The sequence below is a fragment of the Rana temporaria genome, chromosome 1 (genome assembly GCF_905171775.1).
Source record: "Rana temporaria chromosome 1, aRanTem1.1, whole genome shotgun sequence".
NCBI lineage: Eukaryota > Metazoa > Chordata > Amphibia > Anura > Ranidae > Rana > Rana temporaria.
In genome coordinates this window covers 250,840,261-250,861,759 of record NC_053489.1, presented here as the reverse complement: position 1 = coordinate 250,861,759, position 21,499 = coordinate 250,840,261, and the positions used below count along the sequence as shown (strand labels likewise).

At 33.6% G+C, this 21,499-nt stretch overlaps 1 gene segment (V, D, J or C); it reads right to left on the bottom strand.

Moving 5' to 3' along the window:
• LOC120940619 overlaps positions 1-20,424 on the bottom strand; it is a 64,733-nt gene extending 44,309 nt beyond the window's left edge. Inside the window, 1 exon segment of the C gene segment in view lies at positions 20,332-20,424. Within this exon segment, the coding sequence occupies positions 20,332-20,341 (10 nt within the window).
• Between the last annotated feature and the right edge of the window lie 1,075 nt (positions 20,425-21,499).

The following is a 21,499-nucleotide window of genomic DNA, read 5'->3' as shown; positions in this document are numbered from 1 at the left end:
GAGTTGAAAATGATCACTGTAAAAAAGTGAAAATTGACTACAATTATTCAATCATGTACAGATGAAATAAACAGAATTTTCTTTTCACAAGAATACATACTAAATAAAATTAACCTCCACTTATAACTTTAGTGAACATTCTCAATTAGTTTAGTAAATTAGCCTCATTGCCCCTGGCTATAAGGTGCACCTAAACATTCAAAGAGACATTTGGGCTGATTTACTAAAGGATCTGAGAATCTTCACATAATACATTGTTCAAATATTTAATACTTTCCAATATCGTGCAGATGATATAAATACACATTTTTAAATAGTTAAAGAGAATATTCCCACAATTTATTGTGTGAAGATTCTTGACTCCACATGTATGCCGTTTTTCCCCACAAAATCATGTGTTTGCTATTTAAACGTATATCTAATCAAAGTCACCAATGACATAAGCCGCACAATATGCTGTATTTAGAAAATAAATATTATGAATATGAACAACTTGTTAAATATTTATAAACTGAAAAAAATAATGTTTTACTTACTTTGCAAGATAGCTAGCTTTGTTCCACTACCAAATATCAGTTTATCCCTGGCTCCAGTATAAGCACAGTCATACACACCAATACACAAACTATACTTCCAAAAAACTATCACAAAACATCATAGTTTTTATGATCTCTATTCCCATTTAATGTCTACCGCATTGTGCATTGTATTTTTGGCCTACAGACATATGTCTTTAACTACTTGCCGACCGCCCACCGTCGTTATACGTCCTCACTTTAGAGATGAATATCTCGGTAACGGCAGCAGCTGCTGCCACAATCGAGATATTCATCTCTTCTGTGGGCGGCCGTGTTAACGATAATGGCGGTCTCCGCGGCGAATTCGCCGCGAGATCGCCGTTATCGGTGGCGGGAGAGGGGCCCCCCCCCTCCCGCCGCTGTCCCGCGCCCTCCGCCGCTTACCGTAGCCGTCGGTAAGCTGAGCGGGGACGAGACTGAAGGAAAAATCTCCTTCGCCCGTCCCCATAGCTCCGCTGGGCAGAAGTGACGTCAAAACGTCAGTCCCGCCCAGCGTCTTAAAGAAACATTTTTTTTTTTTGTCATTTTAAAAAATGACATTTCCAAATTTTTTTTTTTTTTTTTTTGCATTTAAGCCCAAATATGAGATCTGAGGTCTTTTTGACCCCAGATCTCATATTTAAGAGGACCTGTCATGCTTTTTTCTATTACAAGGGATGTTTACATTCCTTGTAATAGGAATAAAAGTGATATTTTTTTTTTTTTTTTCAGTGTTAAAAATTCTAAAAGAAATAAAAATAAATGCGAAAAGCAATAAAAAATTTTTTTAAAGCGCCCCGTCCCGACGAGCTCGCGCGTAGAAGCGAACGTATACGCGAGTAGCGCCGACATATGAAAACGGTATTCAAACCACACAAGTGAGGTATCGCCGCGATCGTTAGAGCGAGAGCATTAATTTTAGCCTTAGGCCTACTCTGTAACTCAAAAAAGCAACCTGTAGAATTTTTTAAACGTCGCCTATCAAGATTTTTAAGGGTAAAAGTTTGACGCCATGCCACGAGCGGGCGCAATTTTTAAGCGTGACATGTTGGGTATCATTTTACTCGGCGTAACATTATCTTTCACAATATATAAAAAAATTGGGCCAAATTTATTGTTGTCTTATTTTTTCATTTAAAAAAGTGAATTTTTTCCAAAAAAAGTGCGCTTGTAAGACCGCTGCGCAAATACGGTGTGACAAAAAGTATTGCAATGATGTGTTAGAAAAAAAAATATATAATGTTTGGGGGTTTTAAGTAATTTTCTAGCAAAAAAAAATGGTTTTGTCTCGTAAACACCGACTCTGAAAAACAGGCCCGGGGCTAAAGTGGTTAAACATGCACTGTAATGCCCTGTTCACACGATCGGTTCGTCTGATGAAAACGGACCGATGGATTTTTTCATCAGATACCCGATGAAGCTGATTTTCATTAGTCTTGCCTACACACCATCGGTTAAAAATCCGATCGTGTCCAATGCGGTGACATATAACACAACGACGTGCTGAGTAAAATTAAGTTCAATGCTTCCGAGCATGCGTCGACTTGATTCTGAGCATGCATGGATTTCTGACCGATGGATTTCACCACAGATGATCGTTTTTTTCTATCGGTTTTTTAACCATAAGAAAAATTTAAAATAGGTTCTATTTTTTTTCACTGATGGTAAAAAAACGATGGGGCCCACACACGATCGGTTCGTCTGATGAAAACGAACCATCAGTCCGTTTTCATCAGACGAACTGATCGTGTGTACAGGGCATAAGATAAATTCAGATGAATCAGGATGCCATTTATTATTATTATTGATAAAAATAATTACTTTTTGCAGTTAGGCTATGTAGTATGTGCCTTTTCAACTGGTTGTTTTTGATTTGGCTCCAAGTCAAATATTAAAATAAAAGCATTGATCTATCATGGCAGCCCTAAAATATAACTGGTCCTAGGCAAAAATTACCCAAGGCTATGTTCTCATATGTACATCTTAGTGCAGTGCTTTAAAAATCCTGTTTGCTCTATTTTTGATAAAAAAAAAATTTTCCATAGTGAATGCATGTGAAAAGCACCTACAACTCACGCACTGCAACTGCACAGCATGAGAAAAAGAGATGTAACTGCAGCTTTAGTGAGCCTTGAACCATTTCAAAAGTATATTTCATGTTTGAAACAAATATAAATGTATGGATATGTTTGCTTATAGATTACTTTTATTTTACTGAGAGATAAAGAAGCACAGACTTACTTGATAACACAGTAAGCATGGTCCCTTTTCCAAATATGAGTCTATTGACTCCAGATGTAGTCACAATGCTTTATGTCTTAACAAAAACTTGTGTTTTTTTTTTCTCGTCCTTTAATAATGCTACAGCAAAATTAGCTATTTGGGTATTATACAAAACTGTGCAGATAGTCAGACGTCATCTTTTTGCGCCATGTTGCACTTTATATTTTAGAAGTACTGTCAAAAATATTAATTTAATTTACTAACTTACTTGGAATAACATTTAGCTGTGTGCCTCCTCCAAATACAAGTTTTCCCCAGCCACCAGAAGTAGCACGCTAACTCAGCTCTTTATTCTATCCTTTAACTACCTCGCAATGATTACTTAAGCCTCGTACACACGACCGAGGAACTCAACGGGCGAAACACATCGTTTTCCTAGTCGAGTTCCTTGTTAGGCAAGTTTCTCCATTCCCGTCAAGGAAATAGAGAACTTGCTCTCTTTTTGACGAGTTACTCGACAGTTTCCTCGACGAAAATGTACACACGACCGGTTTCCTCGGGAAAAAAAATCTCCCAGCAAGTTCCTTGCTGGTTTTTGATGAGAAACTCGGCCGTGTGTACGAGGCCTGAGACTGTCAGTTCTCCAATCCACCAATCAAATCTGGATTTGTTTCAAAAACTTTCAACAATTCTCTCTGAAAAATCTGTTTCTTGCTATTATAAATGATCCATTTTATACCTTTATCTAATGTCTACCACAATAACCGTGCATATATTATTGGAATTCTCGATTCATTCTCTTGAGTTGCTTTCTGTATAGTAGTAGATTATTCATAGTTGCTGTATATGACAATTTGTTAAAAAAATTATACCAAACATCCTTTAGTTGTATAATAAAACAAAATTAATAATCTGTCAGAAATACAGAACAGAAATAAGTACTACAACACTATACATGTTCATATTGTTGCCTAGTTTAAGGCAACAATAGTACACTACTTTTACAGTGTTTATTGCCCTAGAAATAAGCATCCCAATTTAGGTGTTCAATATAGCTCAAAGAGTGTTTGGTGCGGGTTTCTGTATTTTACACTTTGCAGTTTGCCTTACTTAATAAGTCCAGTGGCATACTTTCATCTTCTATAAGGCTTCATTCACATGGCTTTAATAAAAAATGCATTTACAAGCATGTTTTAATTATAGATCTAAATGCGGCTGCATTGTTTTCAATGGAGACATTTACACAGGTGTGTAAACATGCACTGCGTTCAGATTTCTAACACAAAATCCAGAAATCTGCATCTGAGGTCATATGTATACACGTATGCCAGATGCAGGTATTGGGGAAAAACAGGACAATTTTATGCAAGTATTTACTGATCATTAAGCAGCAATTTTTGTGCTTGAGGAAAAACATGAAATAAGATCATTAACATTTTTACACCCATGTAAATGTAACCTTACAGATTTATCATTGGTTGTTGTTGACTATTACAATTTCCATGTCAATGATAGCATAATAACAGATATTATATAAATAAATTCTGCTAGAGATGCATTCAATTAATTTATATATTACAAGATAGGTTACTCTGTATGTTACTTTTATGCAAATAAACAAATAAAAGATCTCAGGGCCTGATCCACAAAAGGGATACGCCGGCGTATCTACTGATACGCCGTCGTATCCCTGTTTCTATCTATGGAACTGATCCACAGAATCAGTTTCTCATAGATAGGCAGAAGATCCGACATGTGTAAGGGACTTACACTGTCGGATCTTAGGATGCAGTACCGCGGCCGCCGCTGGGGGCATTTCTCGTCGAAATTCAGCGTCGGGTATGCAAATTAGCACTTACGGAGATCCACAAAGCTTTTTCGCTTCGTTTTTTCTCCATAAGTATTAGTTTGCCGTCGCAAAATTAGGGCTGCTTTTACAAAGTGTAAACTTTTTACACCTTGTAAAAGTATACCCTTCTATCCCGCGTCGCTGTAATTTTTATTTTTTTCCCACCGCAACTCTTTTTTTTTTTTTTTACGCCCGTTGCGATTCTCAAAACCCGGCGCAACGTAAATCCGCGCAAAGCACGTCGGGAAAATAACGTCGGGAGCATGCGCAGTACGTCCGGCGCGGGAGCGCGCCTAATTTAAATGGGACTCGCCCCATTAGATTAAAGTTACACCCCTGAAAATTTATAGGTAAGTGCTTTGTGGATCAGGCACTTAGGTAGAGATTTTGCGGCGGTTTAACTTAAATGGCAAAAGTTAAGTTACGGCCGGTTTTTGTGGATCAGGCCCTCAGTTTTTAGAACAATCACGAATATAAATAAACATCCTTCACTTCCATGATCAGAGATAAAATATACTTGAGAGATATGTTCTTACTTGGTATAATTTGAAGCTTTGTGCCTTGCCCAAAGATGATTTTATAGCTTGCTCCACTATACATTACACACAAAAATTCACACCATAACAAAAACTGACAATCATAAATATGGTGTACAGTACTAAACAACTTATTAGAGAAGTTTCCAGGTAATATTATAATCAATAATTAAGAAGATTGTTTGCAAAATACCAGAAGACATCCAGTCAATCTAATTTTGAAAAATGAATATATATTTTTTTAACCTCCCTGGCGGTCTTCCCGAGACTGACTCGGGGTTAGATTTTCCTGCTACTATCGGTAACCCCGAGTCAGTCTCGGCTCGCCTCGCTGAATCCACAGGCACTTTTTACTTACCTTGTCCCTGGATCCAGCGATGCCACCGCGCTGTGTGAGCGAGCGGGACCTCGCTCGATTCACATAGTGCCTCCGTGTGACGCCGATCTCCGTTCCCTGCGACGTTACGACGCACGGGGACGGAGAACGGCGCCAAATTCAAAAACGTAAACAAACACTATACACACAGTATACTGTAATCTTATAGATTACAGTACTGTATGTAAAAAAAACACACCCCCCTTGTCCCTAGTGGTCTGCCCAGTGTCCTGCATGTCATTTTATATAATAAAAACCTTTTTTTCTCCCTGCAAACTGTAGATTGTCCATAGCAACCAAAAGTGTCCCTTTATGTCAAAAATAGTTTTAGATCAGCTAAAAAACAGCGATAATAAATTATAATCACTTGCAGAATTGTGCGATAGCGATTTGTGGGGAAATTCGTCATAAAAAAAAAAATAATGACAGCGACAATTCTGCAACTGAGCAAATTTCAGTGATTTTAATTTGATTACATTATTGAATAATTTTTATTATAATTATATTATTATTTGTTATAATTATTTATAATTATTTATTATATTATAATTTATAATTTTGTTTTTAAAAAAATGTAATACACGGGATGCCTATTAGAATCTTGTTTGGTCAGATTTAAGTGAGTTATTTCTAAAAATTACAGACCTACAATATAAAACGCCAAATTTCCTTGCAAATAATGGTACCGCTTTCAGCATGTTTTTTCTGAAAGAATCATACCGCCAGGGAGGTTAAAAATGAGGCATACTACTTGCACAAACAGATAGTTGTGTTCTTGAACCAAAAACATGTTTGAAGTCAGTATTATCGCAGTAAAAACATCCTTAGGAAAAAAAAGTACTTCCATCGGCAGAGTTATTTAGAATTTTCTACTAACCACAAACTATCTCTACATGTAGACAACATATGTTGTCTATATATAGATACACCACCACTGGCATTAACTGTGGTTCCACTTGTTAGGACTGTCACTCAAGTAGCATTTAAGACATAACCAGCCCCAGATCATAAATCCCTTTAGAGGGGCCCTTAATTACAGTAAAAAAAAGCACCCTGTGAAGATATATACCATTTAAAAATGTTTGATGGAGAGCAATGTTAGGAGTTACAAAAATGTTGGGGTAGCTGTAGATTCATCATAAAAGTACCAGATGTTCTTAATATTATTGTATACACATTCATTTAAAAAAACTAAACTTAAATCCAAGGAGTCGTATTGACTACTGTAGCACCAAATAACTCATATAAAGCATTATCCTATATACAGCTTTGCTATCAGCTTTTTAGGTGGCACTTAGCACCCATCCTGAGATCAGTATATGTTATTATTTAAAAAATGTCTCAGAATACAGTACATCCCTACTTTATTATTTTTAATTTAGAACAACATGAGACAAATGATTCTTATAAATATTTATATTTATAAATGATTGACACGTCCATAGCTTCACCTTACTCATTAAGTTAGGTGAACCCCCACTGTGCATAATAAACCCTTTCTTATCTCTATAAATAAACCCCAAGGAAAGGTTTACTTACTTGCTACCACATTAAGCAAGGTTCCTTTTCCAAATATAAGTCTATCAATTCCAAACATAGTCACGTAGCTTTATGTCTTAACAAAAAAATTTAAATGATGTACTAAATGCTTTAGTCGCCATTATATTAGCTCAAATTCACATGGTTTATGTTTATACATTGTTTAATCGTTACTGGGATATAAACACATACTTACTTGGCACCACAGTAAGCATGGTCCCTTTTCCAAATGTGAGTCTATTTAATCCAGTAGTAGTCACATTGCATTATGTCTTAACAAAAACTAGGTTACTCTATTTTATCTAGACCAAAGTTTTTCTAACACAAATGCATATGATTTTAGATTTCTACCTAATTCTATGTTTAATATTTTTATTTTTAACATTGAGAATTCACAAAGCTAACACACTGGAATACGAATAAGTGATTTTAAGATGACTGCCAAGAGATATGAAAATTAAAGTCATGGGGTTGAAAATAAAATAAACGTTCTTATCCTTGCAATTATCTTTGTGAATTAAGCCCACTGATGTATAGTGCAATGTATTTATGTATGTACTATTTCAGTACACTGCACAAATAATATTAAATAATTTAATCGGTACCCTTATTTCTGCATTTAACAAAAAAAAAAAAAAAAAATTGGGGTAAACTTACTAGAATTATACTGCTGAAATAAATAGAAATGCAGGTAGAGCTACTGTGACTCATCTGATGGTGAGCTTAGCAACCAACACAAGAATTAGTTACTAAAGAAATATCAGTTGCACTGAGTGTTACTGATCCCAGTGCTCAAACAGATAAAAAAGTTTATGCCCTATAGCTGCTATTGTATTATATATAATACAAAAATTAGTTAGTTTCAAGTGACAGATTCGTTGGAACTTGTACAATTAAGATATGTAGTAGGCTACAACAGATGTCTGTCATGTTACATAATTTATCTGAAAAATGTATAACAATTTACACGTTCATGTTCCAAAAGGAATAATAACTTTAGGAGTATAAACAAGAATATGAATGCAATTTACTAACTGACTTGGAATAATATTTAGCTGTGTTCTTTCACCAAATAAAAGTTTTTGCAAGGTACCAACATTACAACCCTTATAATGCAACCCTTTAAATTATACCTTAGCTCAGTAGTGTTTCTCAACTCCAGTCCTCAAGGCACCCCAACAGGTCATGTTTTCAGGATTTTCCTCAGATGAAACAGCTGTGGTAATTATTAAGGCAGTGCAAAATAATGGAAAGCCTGAAAACATGACCTGTTGGGGTGCCTTAAGGACTGGAGTTGAGGAACACTGCCTTAGCTGCCTGACAATGATAAATAAAAAATGTTGGTCCTTAAATCTACCCATCTATTCCCTTATATGTATATATATATATATATATATATATATATATATATATATATATATATATATATATATATATATATTGTTGATATTTTTAACTTACAATAAAATGTATAATAATATGTAAATATCATTTTTTAGTAATAATCCCAGTTTTTTTTTAATTGTTTACTATATTATACATGAAAGATGATTGTAGTTATAATAGTGCACTTGTAACAACATAGTTCAGTACTGTTTGTAATACTTTTTCATGTGCACTAACAGGTACGGTAATTTTTTTCCAGATATCTACTATCTACTAATTTCTTATGGAGTAACATTTTTCTGCTTGGACCAGAAGATCGTATTTGATCTCCTGAAAAGTGTACCTTGAAAAACTGTTAGAACAAATACAAAGTGGCACATTCAGTACTCAAATGTGTCGTTACCACAATACACAAATTATTCATAGGATCATCTCCAATTCATTCACTTAAGTTGACCACTGCATACCCAGTATCTTAGTACTGGTTACACTACCTAAATGAATATATATATATATATATATATATATATATATATATATATATATATATATATATATATATATATATATATATATATATATATATTATTTAATTCCTTTAAATGTAATTATAGCATAATGAATATGAAAATGAATAGGCATAGAATACTAACTTACTTGGAATAACATTTAGCTGTGTGCCACCTCCAAATGTCAGTTTTCCTAATGTACCAGAAGTACCACACTAACTGAAACCTTTGCATAAAGCCTTAGCTGTCCTAACAATTACTTCATTCCAACAGTGTAACAGCTAAAAGGACATTTTTTGTGAACTTTTCTGACTTCCCAACTTTTCACCATCTACTTTCAACATCTATCTGTGCCATATTATGCAAACATATATATTTCATACCCCTATTCATCCATTCGAGCTGACCACTGTGCTGGTGCTCTTTATTCTACAAATATATATAAATGTATGTATATATACGTGTATGTGTGTATATATATATATATATATATATATATATATATATATATATATATATATATATATATATATATATATATTTGTATAAATATTGGGACACATGGACACACACTATACATTTACTTACTTGAATTCACTGTTAGCTTAGTACCACTACCAAATGTGAGTTTATAGGTTCCTGACACAGCCACAGTGTGCTACTCCTTAGCAAAAATATATATGTTGCATTACATACAGTTATATTTTAAGCCAACATAAGGTTCTTCACTATTTTATAGCTTAACAGTACAAAAATGTAATTCTAAAGACTCATGAGTTCAGTATAATAAATTACATTTACAGTGAAGATGATTTACTAAAGGTTTAAAGGCTGTTCAAATAAAAAAAAAAAATGTGTTTACGTTGAAATGTGTATATTCACATTTCAAAGTGATTGTTAGTTAAAAAGGTATAACATATGTTTACATTGAATGTGTCATCAAGTGCAAGAAAAAAAAAAACAGGGTTTTTGATATGATATTATTGATGTTATGAAATTTATTTTATTTACCAAACCCATAGTGAACATAACCACTCCTTTAGTACATCAACAGTAAGTAATTTAATGTATTAAAAGTCTAAGGAATTATCAGACTATAAATAGTGTGATATCTGGTTTATGCCTGCAATATGCACGTTTTTTTTTTATATATATTCTCTCCTTATTAATCTTATAAGACATAACATACAGACATCAAAATACATTGTTTAATTCTGACTTATACTGTGACTATTAACATTTAACGCTAACCTTATTACTATAAAAAAAAATATATATTTTTTTTAAATGATTAATGACTGCCTGTTATGCATAACTATACTGTACACATTATCACTACAGTGCTGATCGTTTTAACTGATATAGTAATATATTATAGTATTCATCATTACTATAGCTTTGCTAATGAGTATATTAGAAACGTGCTTCGAAAAAATATTGCTGAATGCCATATTGACACTCCTAAGAACAAACATGGTCATCAGCAAGTGTCCTTCACATCCATAATATGTTATGAAAATATGTTCTTACTTGGTATAATTTGAAGCTTTGTGCCTTGGCCAAACACATATTTGAAACCACCCGTGCCACTATACACACAGCGATTCAAACCATAACGTGAACCAACAATCATACATAAGTGGTTTCTTACAAAAATACTGAACAAAGACCAGGTTATACCACAGAAGATCCCTATGGTATACTAGAGGATCACTTTTTACCTGCTTACAAAACAAACTCCCTTATTAAATTAATGAAAACTTCTACATCTGAACAAAGGTTCTTTAAAAGCTTCAGGACCTTTTTCTTTAACATTAAATCTGGATCACTACATTGAATTCCTGGGCAAATACAGTAAGTTAGCATGATATGCAGTACAATATAGCATGCAATATTTTAGAAAATCTTGTTTAAATGTTATTGTAGATAGACAGGAATCCCATTTATCATTTATTAACCTGGCAAAATCACAGATTAGTCTAAACATCCAAGGGACTTATGCTATGTTTTCTAAAATCAATACACCAATGTGGGATATATATATCCCACATATATATATCCCCTATTGTAGCCCTACAGATATATTGCTCAAGAAAAAAAATTATTTACTTTATAGTCATTTACAAAAGTATGAGAGGTGCATTTGACACACTTACTTGGAGTAACATAAAGTTGCGTGCCCTTTCCAAATGTAAGTGTAAAACCTCCTGCAATACCACAGTGATTAGAAGCTTTACAAAAATGGACGTGCCTTAATGCTATCTTATGTGACATTTTCCTTTTCTAAAATAAGACCCCTTTCACACTGGAGCGCCGCTAAAACAGCGCCAAAGCGCCAGTAATTTTTGCGGTGCTTTAGTGCTTTTCGGCCACTAGCGGGGCGGATTTTTACTTTAAGAAAAGGTAAAAAGTCCAGTTTTTCTGTGCTTTCAAAGCTTTCAAAGCTCTTTCATTGCAATGGGCAGGGGTGTTTTGGGAGCGCTATTTATTTGTATATTTTTTTTTGTGACACTCATGGCCAACATCCGTGTTTACTTTATTTCTAGTACTCTATTTCTTGTCACTTAACCACATGCAGCAAACTGCCATATCTAGACCCTAATATTCTTTTAATATTTAGATATATGCCTTGTGCATTATATCTGTTTTAAAATTTGTGATACTTCAATAAAATATGTAATTTTTTTATATAACATTAGTGCATGCTCCTTTCTGGCCTGTACAGTCTGATATCCACATTTTCTAGAAGGTATTTCCAAATGTTATTAACTAAAATAAGGGGGCTGATCTGATAATTAAAGTGAAATTTCCCTTTAACTCCATCCTGGGTCAAATACAAAAGGCTGCTTTAGTAAACCAGTTTCTTTATATATATATATATATATATATATATATATATATATATATAAAAACATGAGCAATTTAGAATCGGATATGCTGTTATTACCAGTAAGTAAAGGCACCTTGAAGGTTCACCATAGGTACAAACATATGTTATGAAATGTATCACTATAAATAAACTAAATTGTATATTATTAGTTGATTTTTTTTATCAATCTGAGATACTGCAAACAATGGAGAGAGACAGGTTTAATTATTGTATTTATATAACATTTAGTAGTAGAGTCTCATTTCAGGGTTTTAGATGTTCCTTTGGTACTGTATAATGTTCATTCATGAAAAGAAGAACTACAATTTTTCAGTAATATGAAATGTTCTAATGTCATAACCTCAACACTCAATATTCTAGATGTGGAAATACAGTTCGTTACAGCTGTTATAGTGTAAATATTGTACCTCTCCATATTATTAAGTTAGTTGCTGTGCACTCTTTGGTTTGCATCCCACTATCTTTAAACAAAAAATGTAAGCATCTATGGCAGGGATATGCAATTAGCGGACCTCCAGCTGTTGCAGAACTACACGTCCCATGAGGCATAGCAAGACTCTGACAGCCACAAGCATGACACCAAGAGGCAAAGGCATGATGGGACATGATAGTTTTGCAACAGCTGGAGGTCCGCTAATTGCATTTTCCTGATCTATGGTGTAGTGGGAGGATATCACCTGATAATAGATACCTGGTAATAAGTACCTGTAATAAATATCACACAATCAACTTTATTATCAATAGGCCATACTGTAGTACATATGCACAGTTCATTTGTCTGTTCTATGTTTTTACTTAAAAATGTATTAAACATTCTACAAACAATCATGTCAAAGCTCTAAATAGACAGTATTACAAAAAAAAATCTTATCTTTGGTAACAGTAAGTCTTGTTCCTTGCCCAAAAATGTATTTGCGATCATTATTATCACAATGCTAAGTCTCATAACAAAAATTCTAAATCCCACAAGTACGCAAACAGATGCACAGGCTATTTTTGAAGCATTACTCTGTTTACACACATTTTTATCTACAATAATCAATTCTCTTATTTTACCAGTATAAGGCTACATACTTTTTATAAATATTGTGTAATTTTTTTTCAAATGTATTTAAATTAGTATTGCAGAGCTTCTATGTTGCAGAGTTGCAGACTGTTTTGAAATAATGTGGAACTTTCTTTTACTTTTTCATTGCTTTAACATCAGATTGTTGATATATTTTATTTGAATCTTGTTACATTGTAAAATGAATCTGGGTAGTAACAGCTGCTGCTGCAAAATGAATCTGGGTAGTAACAGCTGCTGCTGCAAATTTTCCATAATGTTCCTGTTCAAATGGGCTTAAAAAAACTGTAAAACTAAGTAATGTACAACAATAAGCTTGTTCAATCTTTAGAGATTCAACTAAATCAAAGAGAGATTGGGCAAAAAAAAATCCCAATACATTCATGTGATATATTAAATTAAATACATGCTTTAGAGGCATTGTAAAACCAGTAAGTCACCCTCTAATTGTCTTTAGTTATCCTCCACCACAAGAAAATGAAAAGCTGATTTGTTATTGCATTTGAAACATGAATATTTAGAATAATACTTACTAGGTTTCACAGCTAAAGTGGTTCCACTGCCAAATGTGAGTTTATTGGCTGAAGATCCATAAGACCACAGTGACATTGCTAGTGGCAAAAACTAAAACTATCAAAGCACCACAGTGTACTACTAAAGGATACATGGTTATAGTACGTAGTGTAAAAAAGATTGCAGCAAAAATATCAAGTTAACATTTTATTACTAAATTAGCTTAAATGAAAAAGTATACATATTTATGAAATCAGGCTGTGATATACTATTTCAACATGAATTATTAATTATTATTATAAATGTATTACACATAGTAATGGTAATAGTGATTTGCCACCATTAACACTATTGGTGCAATGCCTAAGCAGTATGGGTAAAACACTTTAAAATGTGACTGTTTTCTGTAGCTGATACTCGGTACGAACGGTTCGCCACCTTGACACGTAACTGGTCAAACAGACATTTAGACATTGTCAAATATGTTAATGACCACTCCTCTAGATGTTGCTTTCGAGATGGTCCTGCATGTATACGTGTATTGAAAATTTTCTGAATAAAACTGTTATTGATAAAAAAAAAAAAAATGTGACTGTTAAAAAGAAAAGTGCTTGGGCATTCTCTAAAAGTGATTTTTTTTTGATGGAGAGCATTTAAAACCATAAATTAGTGCTAACCCCTCCCTGCTCTATTTAAAATAATAAAAATAATAATAAAAAATAAAGGTTATAGATGAACTTTAAGTAACGTGTTTCAGCCAAATGTTGAAAAAATCGGGATTAATCTTTTAATGGGTGCAGACATTCAAATAAATAATTTGCTATATCACACTAAATTTTAGTGTGATATTAAAATAAAAAGTGCCAAAGCAACTGTGGCATTGCACATGTAAAGGAAATAAAAGACAATTCTGCATTGTTTAGGTTTGCTCCGCCACTCAACAATCTTGCTTTACATGCTTTACATGTGACAAGTTTCTCTTAAAAGCATATTATAAATACTTTTTAAAGCCTCCATACACATCAATTCAAGTAAATTTTTAACTGCTCCTAGTTATCACTTTGTCAGTAATAAATGTATATTAAAAATTTAAATACAATACTTACTGGGTAATACAGATATGCGTGTCCCTGCCCCAAATGTATATTTGTCATGGTTATTATCACAGTACTTCATGGCATAACAATAACTCACATTGCCTCTGTTAGGTACATGAAACCATGATCGCAACAAAGATGAAGCCAATCATCCAGAATTTATCAGAAAAATAAATAAATGAATAACTAGCAAACACATTCACGCTTTTGTGGATGATGCAACGATAACAGTATCTTACCTTACATAGTGGCATAATATAAAACCTCCAACAGGGATGGCATTAGGCAGTATTTTTTTACATTTTCCTACAGATTTAACTGTCCAGTCTAATATAATAGTCATGTAAAGTACATATCTTTGATAGAGTATTAGGGAGAAACACCTACTTGTATTTACAGAAAGTTTGGTTTCTTTTCCCAATATTTTATTTCCCAACAATAAAATGAGTTTATTGTTAATATTACACACTAATTCAAAGCTTTACAAAATGTTGGTGTGTATGCCTAAGACAGCATTGGATAAGGTGGCCTTATGATATTTTAAGTAGCATTTAAAACTCTATTTACTATATGAATAACATTAGCAAAATCTGTAGTATAGACAACTAATTATGGACTTTATGGTGTAGTTTTATATTGTATATGTCTATTGTACAGTTTTTGCAACACGCACATTGTGCTTCCTCTGTGTTATTAAAAATGGCAGCAATTCATCTCTAGCTTTTACTGCAAGGCTGACTGATCAGGCCAGTGAAATGTGTAGCTCATGGCTCGCAGGCCATGCTTACTAATGGTAGTGTCACAGTTTTCCAATGTGCTAGCCTCTAGTATGATTCAATATACTTTCTGCAGAGCCAACAACTTACAACACATATTTGTTATAAACTAAATAATTCTGTTAGAAGAAGATAATACAGTGTTTTGTTTATATTTTGCTTGTGTCAAACATGTAATAGTAGTTTTCCTAGAAATGGGTACCACTAGGGGATACCCTTTCAGATTAAATGTATAACTCCATTTATGTGACAAATTTGGCTCTGTGAAATGGGAAAGGGTAGCAAGATAAAAAATGTAATAGTAAATAGTAAAATTGGTTCTACTTTTTAAGTTTTGCATGGAGCCCTACTCAGTATTGTTCATTGATATGGTCTAGGTTGAATTATAACTACAGCTGTTCACAGTTAGCAGATACTTATGTAATATTCACACACACATACACACCTTTAAGCTGTTTCTACATGTCGCAAAGGAGAATACCAGTATTCCTAGGTTTTGAACTAACATGGGACAACATAATTTAAAAATTCTACACTGGGCAGAGTAGACATTTCAGCACCCTCTACATAAGCAATAGGGCTGATTTGCACATGGATTATATACCTTTCAATTTACACTTTCCAACGTTATTGTTAGTAAATAACGTAAACATGTGTTCACTCTGAATGCCTAATTAGGTGTAAGGGATATTGGAAAAACTATTTTGCTAGAAAAGGTTAAAGTGAATACAGCATCACCTTTTTCACTAAGCTAAGTGAATATTCTCTTTGCTACGTGAACACTCTGTACTCCCTTAGTAAATAAGCCCCACTTTAACAAACAGTGTTAAAGTCAATTCAATACTGGCTGATAAGATAGCATGATTATGTGGTCATTGACCAAAAAAGGTTTTTATTGGTAGCCACTGGCCAGATAATTTCCTTAGGATTAGATGTCATTGATTATCACTGTATAATAAAACCTAAGCAGTTAATTTTTATAATTAAATGTTCCTTTATGAAATAAAAAATCTTTTAATTGTTTCAAATATCACTGAACACATATTTGTCACTTTGTACATACTGTGCTGAATATGTTTGCTGTTAGCTGATGTCATATCAATTTTCTAAAGAAAAAATAGGGGGAACAAATCTCCTGATCCTTTCTGGTTATACAGATAATTAAAATGACAGGAACGCATCATAATAATCCAAAGCAGTAAACATGATTACCTCCACTTTTTAACAGTTATATTTCCTAAAAAGCAGCACTCCTGAAATTAGAGTGCTTCCTAGGAAATGGTAAGGCCGAAGCATAATATATTCATGTTCTAGATCATCGAACACTGATAACTAAAGTACAAGAGCAAAGCTTACACTTACTAAGTATAATATTTAGTTTTGAGCCTTCTCCAAATATCAGTCTTCTTCCACTGGAATCATACACAGCGAAAGGTTCCATCACAAAAACATTTGACTGCAATCATCATTTAGTAACATGTATGCACATGTTCTTATGCAGGTCATGGTATAGTTAGTAGTTTTAGTCACATTCAACTGGACTAGTTCTGTAATATTTTAGCTCAGTTGAATTTAAATTACTGCTTGTAGATATTATTTACTAACATTTGGCCAATAAAAATTAAATAATTTCTGTATGAATTCTTGCTACCTCAAATTATTGTTAGAAGAGGATGTTAAGCAAACCAATACATTGGATAAATGTGGTTTGTTTTTATAATTTTTTTCTCATTAATTATTTAATGGATCATTTATGATTTTTGTTTTTTTAGTGGTATAAATTACAGATCATATTAATACCTTCTTTATGTGTGGGGCGTACTAATTGTATTATTTTTATTAATAATAATAATAATAATAATAATAATAACAATAATAACAATCTCTACATTGTATGTTCTAATATCTAGAACAATAATGTATTTTCTTACTAAAGAGTCTATCCCTTTATAATCACTTCTGTTTAGCCAAGTAATATATTTTTTAATGAAACAGTTCTCCTATTCTATCCTAGTTTACTCTTTAGCATCCAAGAAGCAAGCTGGGATACGTTGAAAAAAACATTTACTATATTATAGACCTTGTTTAGTTGAATATTACTAATTATTGTTGAATTGTACCATGAGCAGGATTATTGAGGACCTTCACAAATGACCCGTGTTTACTAAGTACCACCTGCTATCTTCCATCATATTACAAGTATTCTTCTAAGGGTTTTTTTAATTATTATTCTGAAAATAATCTAAAGGTGCTTACAGATACAAGAAGGCAAGTGAATTTATAGGCATGATCTGATACTTACAAACATATGTTAGACTGTTCACATGTAGGCTAATGAACACAAGCAAAATAGGCACACTGTAGACACCTTCAGCACTGGCTTTTCAGAGGAAATCCATAGCAATAGGGCAAAGATATTCAACCTGTCTAATATCTACATCGCTTAGAAGCCTCAACTAGCGGTGACTGTTGGTCAGTCATAGACATTAGAACATTGGTCGATCTGGCCTTTGTAGACTGCCATCTAATGCCTATAGCTTAACAGATAGAAGTACTCCTAGAGCAGGGATATGCAATTAGCGGACCTCCAGCTGTTGCAGAACTACAAGTCCCATGAGGCATAGTAAGACTCTGACAGCCACAAGCATGCACCCAAAGGCAGAGGCATGATGGGACTTGTAGTTTAGCAACATCTGGAGGTCCGCTAATTGCATATCCCTGTCCTAGAGGTTTACATACCACTGATTGAGATACTATGATCTAGATCAAATCATAATAAAATCATTTGATCTGCTTCATTTTTAATACATTATATACTATGCATTTCTGTTTTGTGTCAATTCATTCCTTAACAGTACTCCTAGAGGGTTGCACACCACTGAATGAGAGACTGTGATCTAGATCAAATCATAATAAAATCATTTGATGTCCTGCATTTTTAATACATTATATAATATTCATTACTGTCTTGTGTCAATTTATTCCTTCCTCTGACAATATTTAACTTTTAATTCAATTTTAAATTAAATGAACGCTTGTAAACATGGAATATTTATATTTAAAATTTCCTTTCTTGAACTAGAAAAGGGAAAACATATCAATTTAATCTATTTCCTAAAAGACATGTATTGAAACAGTAAAGTAATTTAAGCTTATATAAATAACCAGTAAACAATTTCAAAAACACAATTTTCATGGTGGGCGCAGTGCAAAATGTAATCAGTTTCCAGCATTTGCATATTTGAGCAAATAGATATTAAATGTCACTTACCTTTTCCAACTATGACTTTAACTCCATCTCCAAATGTGAATTTATCAGAGATCCCGCTCATCACACAGTGAATTGTGCTCTTACAAAAACCTGAATAGAGCAACGTGATATATACGTATATCCTGCCCCAGATAGTAAGATGATTGCTACGCTAACTCCATTCAAGCAACATAAACAATATTTACAGTTTGTGTTAATGTCTTGTGACATGATCACATACAGCATGCAATTACAAATATATTAAAGGGTCAGTGCAGCCAAAGCCTTGACTTCTTATTGAAATACTGTTAAAAGGTGTCTGCATTTTAGTTTTAAGTTCTGCCTGTCTGGCAGCACATAGGATAACACCAGCCCTTCTACAAAATGTATTGATATTACAGTACAGTGAATGTAACAGAAGAAATTTGATTGCAGGGGAGTGAGAAGCCAGGATATTTAAAGTAGTGCCCTTGATGCTGAAGTCCCAGAGACATTTAGAAAGTACTTGATTCAACCCAGTAGCATCAACCATCAAAAAATGTAACTGGACAGACCCTCACAATGGATCTCATATTGCATGTGATAATTCATTTTACTGTACTCTATACAGTACTGTAACTGTATAGGTTGTACAGAACCAAACTAAAAAGTTTAACCATAACCATTTTTTGGTCCAAAACTGAAAACATTTCAAAACCGGACAAATATAAATACTGTACATACTGTATTATATGCTTATTTCCTACCAAACCTCTCATAAAAGTGGCAAAAGTGGCTGAAATTCAATAATAGAGCCCGATGACAAATAAAAGGCAGAATAATGTCAAAGAACATGCAACATTATTTCATTACATTTAAAATGAATCCATGAAGGATTAGCTGAGATCATGTGAAACTGGCTAGGGCAAAGCAGAAACTGATTTCCCTTTTAAATTTACACTGGCATTGATGAGTAATCAGAGATAAAATATCAGTGGATGTGGAACTTTATTATTTTTATCTCTGACACAGTTGTAGAAAACAGCTGCATACACGCTGCACCATGTGCCTGGACACCGACAACTATTATTCTGTAGTGTGAGTCTACTATTACATTGAATCAGGATATGGTCAGACTGTGTTTCTTTGTATAATTAGCAACTTGTTACCTGCTTCATCATTCTTCTTTAGGGGCAGGTTATCGTTAATTATTAGAATATCAGGTAAAATGTTTGCATATGCTCTAGTTACTTGAAAGTCTATTTTTGGATACATCGGTCAAGTTGAATTTTGTCGGCATCCTGAAACTACATTTATTGTGGCATATTGTTTGCATGTATCCTGAAACTCCTAAAAATGATTATGTATATTAAGTCCAATGTATAAAATAGTCAATGTTTATGAGATATTATTTATAGACACAAAACACAAAAGCAGCCCAAATAAATATATACCGGTAGTTACTATAATTCTAGGTATTTATGTTACAGCCAAGTACATACACATTCAACTTCTATTATTTGTACGTTGACCTAATGATGTACTAGTTACAGCTTTTTTCTCCATGAATGTGAGAAAATAGACTTTCTGCATCCTATATTATAAATTGGTTGTGACTCTTTTCAATATTTCTTGTACACAATAAACTGTGTAATGGAGTACTCTGTGCATCTACAGTTTTCTATAACAGTGACTGATATAATAACCACATTTTGATCCAGTTTTAGCTATACTGTAGTAATATACTGTATATTACAAGAAAATAAGTCCAAAAAGGCAACTTACTTGGTACCATGGGTTATATCCATTTCTGAGCACACATTTCTCTTCCAGGGCAGACCACTGTGTTACACACCCGTCCAAAAACATAATGCCTATGAGAACAGTATTCTGCTAGAAACGTACCCACAGCTATATCAAAGCAAATGAATGACCTACTTTCAAGTGCCATGCATCTTCATCTGTTAATAACAAAACTTGTCAGCAGAGGGCAGCAAAATATAGAGAAATAAGTATTAGTTACTACTGTTAAAGCTGTGTTCTAGTCTTTAAATGATCCTGAACACTGGATGAATCAGGGAAAGTAATGCCTTTGCATTTTCTCTGATTTAAACAGGTACACTAATGCCGCGTACACACAACCATTTTTCATGACGTGAAAAATGCCATTTTTTTTAATGTCATTAAAAACGATCGTGTGTGGCCATCAGAGCATTTTTCTCGATGTGAAAAATGGCCATTAAAAATTTAGAACATGCTCTAAATTTTCGCATCGTTTTTCACGTTGTAATTTTTCACGTCGTGAAAAATGTTCGTGTGTAGGCTTTAATGACGGGAAAAGAACACGCATGCTCAGAAGCAAGTTATGAGACGGGAGCACTCGTTCCTGGTAAAACAAGCGTTTTTAATGGAGATAGCACATTTGTCACGCTGTAACAGACTGAAAAGCATGAAGACTGTAAAGCAGGAATCGTCTCTCATCAAACTTTTACTAACACAAAATCAGCAAAAGCAGCCCAAAGGATGGCGCCATCCGAATGGAACTTCCCCCTTATGTGCCATCGTACGTGTTGTACGTCACCGCACTTTGCTCCAGCATTTTTTTTTTTACGATCATGTGTAGGCAAGGCTGGCTTGACAAGAATCACGTCAAGAAAAACATCGTTTTTTCTAGGACAAGAAAAACGGCAGTGTGTATACGGCATAAGATGGAAAAAATTGACAAAGTTCGGTTAGGAGAAGACCAAGCAGAAGAATGTTACCCAAAATCTAAGCAGGCAATGCCAACACATTAACACTAAACACTAAACGTGTACAGCATATTCACTTATCTTTGTGAATAAGATGAAGATATGTTGACTTTTAATCATTTGCAAAGAAAGCTTGAAAAAATCGTTTTTTCTTGGACATGATTGAATCAATAAAACGAACATTGAGTTTCCAAAGTGAACAC